General features: G+C 41.7%; 2 protein-coding genes across 6 annotated transcripts in view; one reads left to right on the top strand and one right to left on the bottom strand.

Annotated features, from left to right (window-relative positions):
• The window catches only part of LOC134349580 (ras-related protein Rab-39A-like), a 37,843-nt gene extending 25,182 nt beyond the window's left edge, over positions 1-12,661 (bottom strand). The window contains exons 1-2 of one of the 2 annotated variants that reach the window (XM_063054125.1): positions 12,645-12,661; positions 12,252-12,515 (exon numbers count right to left, since the gene is read on the bottom strand). In XM_063054125.1, the coding sequence (XP_062910195.1) occupies positions 12,252-12,466 (215 nt within the window). In that variant the 5' untranslated portion in view covers positions 12,467-12,515; positions 12,645-12,661. The other variant, XM_063054124.1, reaches the window with a different exon arrangement.
• Positions 12,662-12,864: 203 nt separating this feature from the next.
• Positions 12,865-18,274, top strand: part of LOC134349579 (solute carrier family 35 member F2-like) — a 108,370-nt gene continuing 102,960 nt past the window's right edge. For 2 of the 4 annotated variants that reach the window (XM_063054114.1, XM_063054115.1), the window contains exon 1: positions 12,865-13,264. The gene's annotated coding sequence lies outside the window, so the exon portion shown is untranslated. The remainder of the gene's footprint in view (positions 13,265-18,274) is intronic. The other 2 variants (XM_063054117.1, XM_063054120.1) reach the window with 2 other exon arrangements.

Genomic DNA, 18,274 nt, shown 5'->3' with positions numbered 1-18,274 from the left:
TGCCCCTCATATCCATTTTGAATCTTTCCCCTCTCGCCCTGAACCTATGGCCCCCAATTTTAGACTCCCCTACCTTGGGGAAAAGACTTATCATCCACTTCTTATAGATTGCTTAATGTTCTAACAATCATTGTATAAATCATACTCTGGTTTGACTTTCCAAAATGTTTCACTTCACACACGCAGTGTTATGAATCTTCGCAACTCTCTTCTTTGAAAGGTCGTGGAAGCAGAGTATTTGAATATTTTTTTAAAAACGCAGATATAGATAGTTTCTTGACATACCAAAGCATGAAAAATTACAATGTAAGTAGACAGGAATTACAGAGTTATGGTTACAGTAAGGGTATTCCCTAATCTTATTAAATTGTGGAGCAAGTTTGACAAACTGAGTGGCTTACTCTCGGTCCTAAAAAGTACCTGTATGTGTGTTCATAGTTCTGCAATGTATCCACTTTAATACACTGGTAGTGCAACATAACATATGAAAGATGTCCGTAGTGTGAAAGAGGAACCTGAGGTTTTGTGTACTGGGTACTACTACCAATGTTTACATTGTAGTGAAAGCTAAATTGTTGGGGACATGGAACTAACATTTACTAAAAAAAAAAATCTTTTCCACAGGATTCATCTGCAAGCCATGTCATCAAAATTTGATGTGTTGTATTGCTACTGAAGTTCATAGAGTGATGAACATTACACATTTTTCCCAAGTGATGTTAAACTGGGATGAAATAAGTTAAGGTAGTTTCAAGAAAAGGGCTCCCTCCTGAGGTAACTATTGTGGGGAATAAACAGAGAACAAATTAGGAATAAACAAAAACAAGAGAAAATCTGCAGATGCTGGAAATTCAAGCAACGCACAAAATGCTGGTGGAACGCAGCCTGGTCTGCTGCATTCCACCAGCATTTTGAGTGTGTTGTAGGAATAAACAAACCATTTTCAGGTTGATAGGTGGGATACACCAAAGATCAGTACAGGAGCCTTGGCTATTTACAATTAATATTAATGATTTAATTACAAAGGACAGAGTGTACTGCAAGTTTACTGACATACTATGCAAAGCTTGGTAGACTGTACTATGAAGAGAATGCAAAGGGATATAGACCAGTCAGCTGAGTGGACAAGTGCCAAAAAATATATTGTGGGGAAATGCAAAGATAAGGTTTTTTTTAAAAAAAAGCACAGGAGTGCAAAGCAGTACTCTTTTTTAAGATGGACTAATGTTGGTGTCCAGTCTGGTATGTGTGCGTTTGTACATGAAAGGCAAGTAGTTAACATACCGGTGCAACCAGTTGGGCAGGCAAATTGTGGGTACAACACACCTTAAACATATACATGTTTTGTTCCCCGAATCTTAGGAACAATAACGTAACTCTGAGGCAAAGCACCTTTATGTTTTGGCTGTTTAGGTAATGGAAATTCACCCTTAAAGAATTTACTAATCACTCCCAAAATTGAGATGTAGAATAAAATTAGCTTTTATAGAATTTATGCCAAAAATAGCAAAAAACCCCACAAAATTTATTTATTTTAACTTGTATTTCTTAATGCACAAGGCTTTGTGTTATGGAAAATCATGATAGACTATTTTCTGGGAACACAACCCCCACACCCACAGTACAGCACTGGATTGATTCAGGATCAGATTTAATATCACCAGTATATGTCGTAAAATTTGTTAACTTAGTGGCAGCAGCTGATTTTTATATACACATACACACAATTCTGCTGGCACACTTAAGACTCTCTGGTAAATAAAATCAAAAATCTCAGAGCAAGATTGTTGTACCAGAGAGACAAGGACTGTTGTGTTTTTTCGTTTTACAGAGACTTGGATATCTCCAGCCATTCCAAACGCAGCAATACAGCTCGCTGGCTTTACAAGTCACCACCAAGATAGTACTTTTAGAGGCAGAGGAGGCAGAGTATGCTTTATGATGAGCGTTTCTGTCCCAGTCCAGACCCAACCTGGAACATCTCACGATCAAGTGTCATCCATTTTGTCTGTGCAGGAGTCTTGGTAACATGTACACCCTACCTCAGGCTCTGGATGAACTGAGCAATGTAATCAACAGGCATGAAACAGTGCACCCTGATGCCTTGCCCATCACTTTGGGGGATTTTAACCAGGCCAGCTTGAAAAAGTCTCTAAATAATTATCATCAACATGTTACTTGTGGAACCAGAGGAGCCAACAGACTGGACCATTGTTATACAACCATCAAGAGCACTTACCAGGCCACCTCACGCACACACTTTGGAAAGTCTGATCTCATGGCTGTACTTTTACTCCGAGTATAGGCAGACACTGAAGACCACAGCTCCAGTAGCGAGGACCAAGGTGGTACAAAGGAGGCACAGGAGCCGCTTATAGGACTGCTTTGAGTCACTGGACTGGACTGTATTCAGGGATTCATCTTTTGAGTCTGAATGAGTATGCCACAGTTATCACTGACTTCATTAAAAACTGCGTGGATTCATGTGTGCCTACAAGAATACACTATACATACCCGAATCAAAAGATAAAGGTGAACCAGGAGATTCGTAGTCTGCTGAGGGCTAGATCTGTGGCATTTAAGTCTAGTAATCCAGGACTATACAAGAAGGCCAGGTACAACTTACGGAGGGCTCAGTCCAGAGCAAAAGAACAATTCTGGTTGAAGTCAGAGGTAGAATCGGATGTACGTCAACTCTGGCAGGGTTTGCAGGCCATTACTTCCTACAAATCAAAACCTAACATCATGAATGGCTGTGATGTTTCACTCCCAGATGAGCTTAACGTCTTCTATGCATACTTTGAAAGGGAGAATAAAACTCCAGCTATGAGGATCCCTGCAGCACCTGGGTGACCCTGTGATCTCTGTCGCAGAGGCCGACATCAGAGGCTGAATCATCATAAGCCAACAGGCCCCGATGGGGTACGTGAGTATGGTTATGAAAACCTGTGCTAACCAACTGGCAGGATGTGTTCAAAGACATTTTCAATCTCTCATTGCTAGAGTCAGAAGTTCCCACCTATTTCAAAAGGGCAACGATCATACCAGTGCCCAAGAAGAGCAGGGTGAGATGCCTTAACAACTATTGTCGAGCAGCACTCTCGTCTACAAAGATGGAGTGCTTTGAGAGGTTGGTTATCACTGGAATCAACTCTTGCCTCAACACTGACCTGGATGCACTGCAATTTGCCTATCGCCACACTAGGTCTACAGCGGATGTTTCACACAGCCTTGGATCATCTGGATAATATTAATACTTATGTCAGGCTGCCATTTATTGACTACAGCTCAGCACTTAACACAATCCCTCCTACAGATTTGATAAATAACAAGCAGGCTAGACAAAGGGAAATGGTTGATGTTGTGTATTTGGATTTTCAGAAGGCCTTTGACAAGGTGCCACACACGACGCTGCTTGCAGGAGGCAAAGAGTGGGACTAAAGGGAGCATTTTCTAGTTGACTGCCAGTGACTTCTTACGTTACAAGCTAATGATTTGAATGATGGAATTGATGGCTTTGTTGCAAAGTTTGCAGACAATACAAAGACAAATGGAGGAGCAGGTAGTTTGAGGAAGTAGAGATGCTACAGAAGGACTTAGGCAGGTTAGGAGAATGGACAAAGAAGTGACACAGGGAATACAGTGTTGGGGAGTGTCCAGTCATGCATTTTGGTAGAAGAATTGCAAGGGTTGACCATTTTCCAAATGGCGAGACAATACAAAATACTGGGGCCCCAAAGGGACTTAGGAGTGCAAAGATGTAATGTTTAGACTTTATAAAGCACTGACGAGGCCTTACTTAAGAGGGTTCAAAGGAGGCTCAGAAAAATGATTCCAGGAATAAACAGCTTGTCATATGAAGAGTGTTTGATGGCTCTGACCCTGTATTCACTGGAATTCAAAAGAATGAGAAGCGACCTCATTGAAACCTATCGAATAGTGAAAGGCCTTGATAGAGTTGATGTGGAAAGAATGTTTCCTATGGTGGGAGAGTCTCAGAGGACACAGCCTCAAAATAGAGGAGCGTCTCTTTAGAACAGAGATGAGAAGGAATTTCTTTAGCTGGAGAGTGCTGAATCTGCGGAATTCTTTGCCACAGGCATCTGTGGGGGCCAAGCCTGAATGTATATTTGAAGTGGAGGTTGATAAATCCTTGATTGGTCATGGCATGAAGGAATACAGGGAGAAGGCAGGAGATTGGGGCTGAGAGGAAAATTGGATCAGCCATGATTAAATGGTGGAGCAGACTCAATGGGCCAAATGGCCGAATTCTGCTCCCATGTCTTATGGTCTTACAGTATATTAAATAGTTAAATTAAAGATAGTGCAAAAACAGCAACAATAAAAAAGTGAGGTAGTGTTCATGGGTTCAATGTCCATTTAGAAATCGGATGGCATATGGGAAGAAGCTGTTCCTGAATCACTGAGTGTGTGCCTTCACGCTTCTGCATCTCCTTCCTGATGGTAACAATGAGAAGAGAGCATGTCTGGGGTGATGGGTGATATAGACAGATTGACCCGAGTTAGCAAGGCGGTGGTGTATATTTATTTTATTTCACTTAGAGATACAGCATAGAACAGGCCCTTCCGGCCTAACGAGCCACACCACTCAGCAACCCATCTATTTAACATTAGCCTTATCACAGGACAATTTACAATGAACTGTAAATTTGTGTACTGGTTACTTCCACCAAGGTTTACATGGTAGTGAAAGGTAAATTGTTGCGTACATGGAACTAATAATGGAAGAAAACTGGAGCACCCAGAGGAAACCCACACACTCACGGGGAGAATATACAAACTCTTTACAGAAGGCACTGGAATTGAACTTTGAACCCCAAAACGCCTCAAGCTGCAAGAGTATTGTGCTAACAACTGTGACATAATTTAGGGAAGGCCAATTATTTGGGGTTGACACGAAGAGAAATCTCTTCACTTCAGAAGTTTGTAAATATTGAGAATATTTAAGGCTGTGATCATCAATTTTTAATATACAGGTGATTATGGGATATAAGGACTAGAAGACAAAGTGGGCAAGGCAGAATATCAGCCATAATTTTATCAAACAGCAGAGGAGACTCAAGAAACCATCTGACTCCACTTGCTATTTCTTATGTCACGCTAATTAGCTGGAAATGAACCCTGCAAGATGCAAAGGCAAATAGACAACGGAGAGTCAGTGGATGTTGTGTGCTTGGATTTTCAGACGGCCTTTGACAAGGTGCTGCACATGAAGTTGCTTAACAAGATAAGAGCTCATGATATTACAGGAAAGATACTAGCATGGATAGAAGATTGGCTGACAGGCAGGAGACAAAAACTGGGAATAGAGGGGACCTTTCCTGGTTGGCTGCCAGTGACTAGTGGTGATATGCAGGGGTCAGTGTTGAGACTGCTTTTATTTTACATTATACGTCAACGATTTGGACAATGGCAATGATGGCTTTGTGGCCAAGTTTGCAGACAATACAAAGATAGGTGGAAGAGCAGGTAGCGTGCAGAAGAACTTAGATTGGGAGAATGGACAAAGAAATGGCAGATGGAATTTGGGGAAGTATATAGTCATGCACTTTGATAGAAGGATTAAAGGTATGAATATTATCTGAATGGGAAAAAAAAATTCAAAAATCAGTGGTTCAAAGGAGTTTGGGAGTACTTGTGCAGGATTCCCTAAAGGTTAACATAGAATAGTACAGCACAGTACAGGCCCTTCAGCCCACAATGTTGTGCTGACCCTCAAACCCTGCCTCCCATATAACCCCCCACCTTAAATTCCTCCATATACCTGTCTAGTAGTCTCTTAAACTTCATGAGTGTATCTGCCTCCACCACTGACTCAGGCAGTGCATTCCACGCACCAACCACTCTCTGAGTGAAAAACCTTCCTCTAATATCCCCCTTGAACTTCCCACCCCTTACCTTAAAGCCATGTCCTCTTGTATTGAGCAGTGGTGCCCTGGGGAAGAGGCACTGGCTATCCACTCTATCTATTCCTCTTATTATCTTGTACACCTCTGTCATGTCTCTTCTCATCCTCCTTCTCTCCAAAGAGCAAAGCCTGAGCTCCCTTAATCTCTGATCATAATGCATACTCTCTAAACCAGGCAGCATCCTGGTAAATATCCTCTGTACCCTTTCCAATGCTTCCACATCCTTCCTATAGTGAGGCTACCAGAACTGGACACAGTACTCCAATTGTGGCCTAACCAGATTTTTATAGAGCTGCATCATTACATCGCGATGCAGCTCTATAAAACTCTGGTTAGGCCACAACTGGACTTAAACTCTATCCCTCAACTTATGAAAGCTAACACCCCATAAGCTTTCTTAACTACCCTATCCACCTGAAAGGCAACTTTCCGGGATCTGTGAACATGTACCCCAGATCCCTCTGCTCCTCCACACTACCAAGTATCCTACCATTTACTTTGTACTCTGCCTTGGAGTTTGTCCTTCCAAAGTGTACCACCTCACACTTCTCCAGGCTGAACCCCATCTGCTACTTCTCAGCCCACTTCTGCATCCCATCAATCTCTCTCTGCAATCTTCGACAATCCTCTACACTATCTACAACATCACCATCTGCAAACTTGCCAACCCACCCTTCTACCCCCACATCCAGGTCGTTAATAAAAATCACGAAAAGTAGAGGTCCCAGAACAGATCCTTGTGGGACACCACTAGTCACAATCCTCCAATCTGAATGTACTCCCTTCACCACCACCCTCTGCCTTCTGCAGGCAAGCCAATTCTGAATCCACCTGGCCAAACTTCCCTGGATCCCATGCCTTCTAACTTTCTGAATAAGCCTACTGTGTGGAACCTTGTCAAACGCCTTACTAAAATCCATACAGATCACATCCACTGCACTACCCTCATCTATATGCCTGGTCACCTCCTCAAAGAACTCTATCAGGCTTGTTAGACACAATCTGCCCTTCACAAAGCCATTCTGACTGTCCCTGATCAGACCATGATTCTCTAAATGCCTATAGATCCTATCTCTAAGAATCTTTTCCAACAGCTTTCCCACCACAGACGTAAGGCTCACTGGTCTATAAATACCCAGACTATCCCTACTACCTTTTTTGAACAAGGGGACAACATTTGCCTCTCTCCAATCCTCCGATACCATTCCCGTGGACAACGAGGACATAAAGATCCTAGCCAGAGGCTCAGCAATCTCTTCCCTCACCTCATGGAGCAGCATAGGGAATATTCCATCAGGCCCCAGGGACTTATCTGTCCTAATGTATTTTAACAACTCCAACACCTCTTCTCCCTTAATATCAACATGCTCCAGAACATCAACCTCACTCATATTGTCCTCACCATCTTGCAGGTTGAGTCAATGGCAGGGAGGACAAATAATGTTAGCACTCACTTTGATAGAACTAGAATATAATCGCAAGGATGTAATGCTGACACTTTACAAGGCATTGGTCAGACTGCAATTGGAGTATTTTGAGCGGTCTTGGACCCCTTATCTGAGAAATGATGTGCTTGCATTGGGGAGGGTTTAGAGGAGGTTCACAAGACTGCTTCTGGGAATGAAAGGGTGAACGCATGAGGAGTGTTTGATGGTTCTGGGCCCGTCCTGGCTGAAGTTTGGAAGAATGAGGGTGAATCTCATTGAAACCTATTGAATAATGAAAGGCAATATATAGAGTGGGTGTGGAGAGGATGTTTTCTTTAGTGGGGGAGTCTAGGGTCAGAGGCATAGCCTCAGAATAGAGGGTCATCCATTTAGAACAGAGAGCAGGAGGAATTTCTTTATTCAGAGGACGGTGAATCTGTGGAATTCATTGCTACAGATGGCTGTGAAGGACAATTCATTGGGTATATTTGAAGTTGCGGTTGATAGGTTCTTGATTATTGAGAGCATGAAAGGTTACAGGGAGAAGGTAGAAGAATGGGGTTGAGAGGGATAATAAATCAACCACCATGGGGTGGTGGAGCAAACCAGATGGGTCGAACAGCTTAATACTGCTCCTATGTCTTATGGTCTTCATTTCCCTGTCCCCCTGCCGTTCAGATACATGTTAACCTCTGCCTCAAATATGTTCAATGACCCTACCTTTCGATTTCAGAATTCCAAAACATCATGACCACCACCACCCACCCCCACCCCAGCTAAAGTATCTCCATACATCCTTCCTAAATGAAAAAAATTATACCCCACTAGTTTTTGATATCCAAATCATGGGAAATATAGTTTTTGTCAATCTCCTCCGGAATCTTACATTTCAATGTGATCACCTCTGAAAAGTTTTATGGGTATATAAGCAACCTACTCAACCCCTCTTCCAATGTCAATCCTTTCATACCAGGAATTAAACTGGTAAGCCTTGTCTGCATGCCTCCAATGCACCTTTCTTTACATATGGACTCCAAAGCTATACACAGTAATTTAGCTGAGGTCCATGCAGAGTCCTCCTGCAAAGTTGCATTCAAACACCTCTACTTTTGTATTCCATACTCCCTTCAATGAAAGCCAAAATTTCACCTGCTTTCTGCATTACTTGTTGTACTTAAATGTTCACCCTTTGTGTTTCATGATCTAGGGCCACAGATCCCTTTGCACAACATTTTGTGGTGTCGTTCCATTTAAGTGATTTTTAAAAAAAATTTTGATTCTTCTTTCTGAGGTGGAGAGCCTTAAATTTTCCTACATCGTATCCTAGCTGCTAAATTCTTGCTCATTCCATTGATCCATTTATATCTATTCATAACTATCTATATCCCCTTTGCAAGCATTTTGTGTCCTTCTCAAAATTTGCAAAAGTCACATCTACTTTATATCATTAGCAAATTTAGCTACAGTACTGTTGGTCTCATCATCCCAAGTCATCAACATATTGTAAATAGTTGAGGAAAGATACACTGTTAGCCAGTGCAATGTCTTCCTGTTGATATCCACTGACTTCAGGGATACTCACTGTCAAATATCACTGTTACCTCAGGAATTCAGTTCTGTGGTCTACGTTTGGACCAAGGACATGTTGAGGTCTGAACTCAAGTGATCCTGGAAAAGCCCAAAGTGGGCACTATTAAGCAGGTTATTGGTGAGTAAATGCCATTTGATAGCACTGTCAATGAGACCTTCCATCATTGTGTTGATGATTGACCCACAGACTGATTGGACTGCATTGCATTTATCCTGCTTTTTGTGAAAAGGATGTTTTCCCCTCACATTGTTGGGTAAATATCAATACTATAACGGTACCGGAATGGCTTGGTTGCAGGCACAGTTAGTTTTCAAGCTCAGATCTTCAATAATACAGCCAGAATATTGAATGGTTTCATGGCTTTTGCTGCATCAGTCATTTATCCATTTTTGTGTCTGAAAACTGAAATAAATACACCTATTCATCACCGATCACTGATTGGCATTGATCAGCAGCAATAAGTCTTTAACCTCCAAAATTTGCTGTCAGGCAAATTAAAAAAAAATTCAAATGGCTACTACATCCCATAGAATCAGGTGAAAGGTTGATTATCGAAGCCCCAAGACATCACAGTCAGAAATCTTCAGAACATCTTTCCTGGCCCAACTTTCTTCTATTGCTTGATCAATAACTTCCCTTCTATTAGTTTGTTAATGACTGTAGAATGTTCAGCTCCATTTGCAATGATGAAGCTATGTACCAAAATACGGTTAATAGTCAGGCTTGGGCTTTTAGGCAAGTAACAATTGCATCACAAATATACTTTACAATGCCTTTGTTGCTTTACCACTGTACCTCTACTTCATCTTAAGTAGAATTAGCATCACCAATTTCCTCAATATTAATATCTTGGGGTGGTAACAATTGATTAAAACTCAAACAAGGCCAATGGAATTTGGAGCAGATGAATGACTCAGTATTCAGTTGATATCCTGACCCATCAAAGCCTCGCATAGAAGGCACATCAGAAGTTCTCATCCAAGTGTGCTCTTGCATGATCACATACAACCAACTCATAATCATCCAGGTCAAACCAGAACAGTGTGTCAAATATATTACCTACAGAGTGCACTGCCAAATGAAATCAAGGTTTCTTTGGCAACATTATCTACATCACCTGGTGTAACAGTAGTCGATGAATAACCTTCATCACCTGCCACTGACTCAATAACGTCTATTTTTGGCAAAAACTGGGTCTCAAGTCCTGGAACTTCTTACTTAACAAATCTTTTTGAATGATTTCACCAGCTGAATTGCAGCAAGGCCAAGTAGAAATGAGAAATCAAGAGGTATTTTTGGAAGAATTGAAGGTGGTGTAATCAAGTCTACTTTTGTGATGGACAAACGATTTGGACTGAAGTGCATGAAACCAATTGTGGTATGTACTGATAATACTAATATAGATCTGCTAAGTGAGGAGGACTGCAAAGGTACCAAGGAAGACCAAGGCAAGCTAGTATACTGGATACCAGATTAAATTTTAAAGTGGACACATGTGAATAAACATGGACTAGGAATTGACCAAATGAGAATAATGAGGTGTGAGGTCAAATATTTAATATGCCAATTCTCTATGTTTAAAATACTAAACCCAAATTCATATCAACAATTGTACTAAAATTACACATATCAAAATAATACCACTAAATAGAAATTTAATTTCATTATCATTTTAAAAGCAGAGTGTTGACCATGCTAAGAATGATAAGACAGTAAGAGCACAAGACATGGGGCCAGAATTAAGCTGTTCAGCCCACTGAGTCTGTTCCATCGTGGCTGATTTATTATCCCTCTCAACCCCATTCTTTGCCTTCTTCCTGTAACCTTCCACACCCTGTCTAATCAGGAACCCATCAACCTCCACTTTAAATAAACCCAATGACTTGGCCTCCACAGCCATCTGCAGCAATGAATTCCACAGATTTACCTCTCTGGGTAAAGAAATTCATCATTTTTGTTCTAAATGGATGTCCTTCTATTCTGAGGCTGTATCCCCATCATAGAAAACATCCTCTCCACATCTACTCTTTAAATAGGTTTCAGTGAGAGCCCCCTTATTCCTCTAAGCTTCAGCGAGTAATCCCAGAACTATCAAATACTCCCTATACATTAACTCTTTCATTCCCAAAATAATTCTCTCCAATGCCACTACATGGTATTCTAGATAAGGGCCCAAAACTGCTGACAATACTCCAAGTGCAGTCTGACTAATACCTTATAAAGCGTCAACATCACATCCTTGCTTTTCTGTTCTCCTGCTCTCTAAATGAACGTTAATATTACATTTGCCTTCCTTACCACCGACTGAACTTGCAAGTTAACTATTAGGGAATCCTGCATGAAGACTCCCAGTCACTTTGCACTTCTGATTTCTAAAATTTTCTTCCTGTTTGGAAAACAGCCGACGCCTTTATTTCTTTTACCATACACTTCCCTACACTATATTCCATCCGTCACTTTTTTTTATCGTGTACTATACACTGAAGTACTAACAAGCATACCTACTGCTTCTAATATCAAAATGTTCAAGAAAACGAAGAGTTAAAAGCAAGTTTGCAGTGCCACAGGTAAATTTTGAATCTGGGGCCAACACTTTACAGCCTAGCTCCGTAAAGGGGTACAAGTTAGCTATGGTCGGTCAAAATTTACAGCACACAATTAAGCAGGCAAATGGCCTACTTGTTACAACGTTCATTGCAGTTGTTCCAAGTTGTTTATAAATTAAATCTGTCTCAAATCTCCAGGTTCCAATTCTATCGTTGTTCAGTGTGCCTAAGGGGTTAACAGTGTGTCGATAAGGTCGGAGTCCCAACCTGCAATTTCAAATATACAATATAACTAACCCTCGCGTCTACCCAATAGTCAATCCAATTCAAATATGCCAAACATAAATTAGCCGAATAAACATGGAAAGAGGAATTTAGTTAGTGGGATAATTTTAAATACTTTTCTTACTTGTGCTGCTCTCATCAATGGCAGTTACAAATTAACCCAGCTGGAAATAAAACCGCTTATGCAGACGTAATAAAATCAGCAGCACCACGGACAGACCTGAAACACAAGTATGCTGGTATAATAATAAAAATAACGAGAGAACAGAATAGATTTCTCAAATCGATTCCCAAAGTTGCATTATTTCGCTTGCCGGTTGAAGCGATGCAAATCAAGGACATCTCCCACGAGCAAAGTCCAGCAGCTATAGCGCGCTCACCCGCCCGTCCGCCCCGGTACCTATTTACTTTCTTATCTACCTCAAAAAAGCGGAAAAGAAATCAACACCAAACTAAATCGAACGCCGCGCACCTGAACCGCTCCTGGCCCGCCGTGTCCCACAGCTGTAATTTGATCCTCTTTCCCGGCTCGATTTCCACCAGCCTGGCGAAGAAGTCCACGCCGACCGTGGGGTCAGACGAGTCGTTGAATTTGCCTTCGGTGAATCTCCGGAGGAGGCAGGACTTGCCCACCGTCGAGTCTCCGATCACTATCAGACGGAACTGATAGATCCAAATAGCTTCCATGACATAACTTTTTCTCTTTTTCGCACGGTTTCGGTAAAATGCTGTTTTGCTTAAATAAATAAAACCGAAAACAAGTAAAATATACTTCAAAGTAATGACGGCAACCGGTAAATATATATTTGACAAACTATTACTGTACTGCAGCAGAATTTCTGGTCCGGTTTTCCAGCTCCCTCACCCGTCCAGCCTTCAATGCTGCAAACTCCGCCCTCATGCTGCTACCGGAAAACCAAGCCCGGGAAGAGGGAGGCTGTGCTTGACGGGCCCAGGGCGATGCTTGACATTGATTTCCTCCAATCACAAGTCGGGAAATGTGGGAAGGTGGGCGCATTAACTAATAGCACACAGGAGGAGGCGGGCACTCCAGGGGAGCCGTGTTTGATGTTGAGCTCAAACATACGCATGGACTTATTTGACGAAAGCTTTTCGGATTTTATGTAAAGAATTTATTAACACACACGCGCAGAATGTGTAAATACCCAACCACATCGACAAGTTGTTGGTGGATCCAGTTCAAGAAAATTTACGATGTGATGACGATATTTCTATCAAAACTGAGGAATACATTTAATAATATAACAGTAATGCATGATAAGGTCGGCGTGATATGACAGTTAATCAAGATGTGATTCTGATCAACATATAGAAAACAAATTCATGATTTTACGAACACGAGAAAATCTGCAGATGCTGGAAATCCAAAGCAACACACACAAAATGCTGGAGGAACTCAGCAGGCCAGGCAGCATCTATGGGAAAGAGTAAACAGTCGACGTTTTGGCCGAGACCCTTCATCAGGTTTGGAAAGAAAGTGGAGAAGTCATAAATTCGTGATGTTACTGCTTTTGGTCCTTAGGTTGTTTAAAACTGCTTAATATGCCCACTGAGATCTTGGATCACCTTGATTTAAGGATAAATCTCTTTGCAGGTTTCCCCCTTAAAATGAGCAAAATAATAAAATTTGTGTAGAATATACAAGCATTGTGAAATCAGTGGTTCTAAACTGAACTTTTAAAATGTAGAAACCTTAGAGACAGACCTCTTATTTGATCTAGTAATGATTACCAGGGGCCAAAAATTGGTTTTGCTTCTCTGCTGTTCTTCAATGTTGACATGATTCCACCAATAGCAGCTCAAATATCAACCAAATTAGAAATTCAGACATGTGGTGATAGGAATTTCAGTAGCAAGAATGCTTAAAAATTCATATTTGGGGTATGTGGTACAACAAATTTCACGACTCTGTCAGTGATAATAAACCTGAGTCTGATTCTGATTCTGATTCAATGCTGATGATTAACTTACCCACCTAGAAACAGAGATCTGGACCAGCAATCCAGATAAATAAGATCAAATCCTGTCAGAGCAGCTATGGAATTTAAATTCATTTAATAACAAAAACTAATTGTCAATGATGACCATTTTATTATAAATTCAAAGTCAAAGTTGAGTTTATTGTCATGCATATGTACATCTATGCATGGTTGTAATGAAAACCTTGGAATAGCATTACAGGCACAAAGCGTCACATAAGCAGTATTCACAAGAAAAACATAAACTATACACAGTTTTTTACAGGAAAAAAACATAATTACAGAAAAAAGGCCATTTTAATGCAAGGTAATCATAGTGTTAACTGAAGTGGTTATGAAGATTTTTACTGTCGGTGCCAGAACAGAACTGCTGAAGGGAAGTAACTATTCTTCAACCTGATGGTGTGGTACTTCAGACCTCTGTATCTCCTGCCCAACGGTAGCTGTGAAAAGATGGCATGGCCTATAAGATGCGAATTGGATGTATAATTGGCTGTATGGTAGGAAGCAGAGAGTGATAGTGGAGGGTTGCCCCTCAGATTGGAGGCTGTGGTCTAATGGTCTGCCACACAGGTTAGTGCTGGGGCCTTTGTCGTTTGTATTTTATATAAAAGATTTGCAAGTGCGTATGCAAGGCATGTAAGTTGGTGGATGATACTAGATCAGACTTTGTTGTAGGTAGAGGAGAAGTTTATGAAAAATTACAGAGTATAAGACTTGATCAGCTAGGTATAAGACCATAAGGCAAAGGAGCTGAATTAGGCCATTCAGCCCATTGAATCTTCTCCGCCATTTCATCATGGCTGATCCCGGATTCCACTCAACCCTATACACCTGCCTTCTCGCCATAACCTTTGATGCCCTGACCAATCAGGAAACTATCAATTTTTGCTGTACATATTCCCACGGTCTTGGCCTCCACAGCTTCTGTGGCAGAGCATTCCATAGATTCACTACACTCTGGCTAAAAAACATTCTCCTTACCTCTGTTCTAAAGGGTTGCTCCTCAATCTTGAGACTGTCCTCTAGTTCTGGATACCTCCACCATAGGAAACATCATCTCCACATCCACCCTGTCTAGTCCTTTCAAGATTTGGTAGATTTCAATGAGATCATCCTGCATTCTTCTAAATTCCAGTGAGTACAGGCCCAAAGCTGCCAAATTCTCCTCATAGGTTAACTCCCCTTCATTTCCGGAATTATTCTAGTGAACCTCCTCTGAATTCTCTCCAATGACAACACATCTTTTCTAAGATATGGGACCCAAAACTGTTGACAATACTCCCAAGTACAACCTGACTTGTGTCTTACAAAGCCTCAGCATTATCTCCTTGCTTTTATATTCTATTCTCCTTGAAATGAATGCCTTCTTTACCACAGTCTCAAACTGTAAATTAATCTTATGGGAACCATGCACAAGGACTCTTAAGTCCCTTTGCACCTCTGATGTTTGAGTTTTCTCCCCATCTAGATAACAGTCTGCACTTTTGTTCCTTTTACCAAAATGAATCATTTCCCAACACTGTATTCCATTAAATCACAAACAATCCTGGCCTGCTAAGTTCCTCCGGCATTTTATGTGTGTTGATTGTATTCTATCTGCTACTCTTGCCAATTCTTCCTTTTGTCTAAGTCCTGCTGCAATCACATTGCTTCCTCAGCACTACCTACTCCTCCACCTATTTTCATATCATCTGTAAACTTTGCCACAAAGCCATCAGTTCCATTCTCCAAATCATTGACAATGTGAAAAGTAGCGGTCCCAATACTGACCCCTGAGGAACACCACTAGTCACTGGCAGCCAACCAGAAAAGGCTCCCTTTATTCCCACTCGCTGCCTTCTTCCTGTCAGCCATTCCTCTATCCATGCCAGTATCTTTCCTGTAACACCATAGGATTTTATCTTGTGAAGCAGCCTTGTGTGTGACACCTTATCAAATGCCTTATGAAAATCTATGTAAATGACATCCACTGCCTCCCCTTTGTCCATCCTGCTTGTTATTTCCCCAAAGAACTCTGACAGGTTTGTCAGGCAAGATTTCTCTTTACAGAAACCGTGCTGACTTTGACTTATTTTATCATTAGTCTCCAAGTACCCTGAAACCTCATCCTTGATAGTAGACTCCAACACTTTCCTAACCACTGAGATTGGGCCAAGGGGCCCATAATTTCCTTTCTTTTTCCTTTCTCCTTTCTTAAAAAGTGGAGTGACATTTGCAATCTTCCAGTCCTCTGGGACCGTGACAGAATCAAGTGATTCTTGAAAGCTCATGACCAATGCATCCATTATCTCTTCAACCTCTTTCAGAACTCTGGGATGTAGTCCATCTGGTCCAGGTGACTTATCCACCTTAAGACCTTTCAGTTTGCCTGGCACTTTTTCCTTTGTAATAGCAAAGGTACTCACTCCTGTTCCCTGACACTCATGGTTCTCTGGCACACTGCTTGAGTTTTCTACAATGAAGACTGATGGATGCAAAGTACTTAGTAAGCTCATCCGCCATTACTACCTTACCAGCATCCTTTTCCAGTGGTCCAACATCTACTCTCACCTCTCTTTTAGCTTTGGCTCTTGAAGACTTTGGCAAAGAGAGGCGCAGGATGTAAGTAGATTTTTTTTCATTTAATTTTTTTTCTTTCTTTCTCATTGTGCAGTTAGAGCAGTGTGGATGCCAGGCAGGGTAGTCGACTGCTTCTCTTGGGGGATATGGGAAGGCAGGGAGACCTCCAGTGCCCCTGGTGACTACACATGAAAGAAGTGCATCCAGCTGCAGTTTCTTTCAGACTGTGTTAAGGAATTGCAGCTGAAACTGGATGAACTCCAGATTGTTTGGCAGGCTGAGAGATTGATCGACTGGACATACAGGGAGGTAGCTACACCCAAAATGCAGGACACAGGTAACTAGGTGACTGTCAGGAGGAGGAAAGGAGATAGACAGCCAGTGTAGAGAACCCCTGTGGCCGTTTCCTCAGCAACAGGTATACCACCATGGACAGCAGTCAGGTTTCTGGCACTGAGTCTGGCTCAGAAGGGAAGGTGGAACATGAGGCAACTTCAGTGATAGTGGATTTATTGGCTAGGGGAACAGAAAGGCAGTTTTGTGAAAGAGAACATGAATCCTGGATAGTATGTTACCTTTCAACTACCAGAGTCAGGGACATCTCAGATCGAGTACACAACATCCGTCAATGGGAGGGTGAGGAGCCAGAAGTTGTGGTCCACGGCGGTACCAATCGAATGGGTAGAGAGGGCAACAAGGTCCGGCAAAGTGAGTTAGGTGCTTAGTAAAAGGATGGGACCTTCAGGGTTGTGATCTCAGGATCACTACCCATCCCATGTGCTAGTGAGGCCAGAAACAGGAAGATCATAAGGTTTAACACATTGGTAAGGAAATGGTGCAGGAGGAAGGGCTTAAGATTTTCAAGTCATTAGGTTCTCTTCCAGAGTGGGTAAGACCTGTAGAGATGAGACAGTTTGCAGCCGAACTGGAGGGGGAAATGCTCAGTCAGGACAGATTGGAGAGCTTCTCTAGTGAGGTTTTATAGATAGTTCAGAGGAATAAGAAAGGGATGACCATGTTAGTGGGATTATATTATAGACCACTCAATATCCACAGAATTTAGAGGAGCAGACTTGTAGAGAAATCACAGACTGTTGCAAGAATCATAAGGTTGGGATAGAAGGTGATTTTAGCTTTCCGTATATTCATTTGGACTGCCATACTGTAAAAGGACTGGATGGGATGGAGCTTGTCAGATGTGTTCAAGAAAGTTTCCTTAATCAGTACTTAGAGGCCTCAACTAGAGAGAGTGTGATACCGTATCTCCTGTTAGGAAATGAGACAGGGCAGGTGACAGAAGTTTGCGTAGGAAAACACTTTGCATCTAGTGATCATAATGCCATTAATTTAAAGGTAATTACTGAGAAGGATAGGTCTGGTCCTCAGGTTAGTATTCTAAAGAGGAGAAAGGCTAATTTTGATGGTGTCAGAAAGGATCTGGCAAGTGTGGCTTGGGACATGTTGTTTTCTGACAAAGGTGTACTTGGTAAGTGGGAAGCCTTCAAAAGTGAAAGTTTGAGAGTACTGAGTTTCTATATTCCTGTCAGGATAAAAGGCAAGGATAACAGGTTTGGGGGAAATTGGTTTTCAAGATATTGAGACCCTGGTTTAGAAAAAGGAGGAGGTGCATAGCAGATATATGAGGTACTTGAGGAGTATAAGAAATGCAGGAGAACTCTTAAGAAGGAAATTGGGAGGGCTAGAAGAAAGCATGAGGTTGCTCTCGCAGACAAGGTGAAGGATAATCCCAAGGGCTTCTACAGATATATTAAGAGCAAAGGATAAGAAAGGGTAAAATTGGTCCCCTGGAAGATCACAGCCGTAATCTATGCATAGAGCAGAAAGAGATGGTGGAGATCTCAAACGGACTTTTTTTGCATCCATATTTACTCGGAAGATGGACACAGAGTTTATTGAAGTGAGGCAAAGCAGC

Source organism: Mobula hypostoma, chromosome 7 (genome assembly GCF_963921235.1).
Source record: "Mobula hypostoma chromosome 7, sMobHyp1.1, whole genome shotgun sequence".
NCBI classification, from domain to species: domain Eukaryota; kingdom Metazoa; phylum Chordata; class Chondrichthyes; order Myliobatiformes; family Myliobatidae; genus Mobula; species Mobula hypostoma.
The sequence above is the reverse complement of the archived record's forward strand: the minus strand, read 5'-3'. Positions and strand labels throughout refer to the sequence as shown.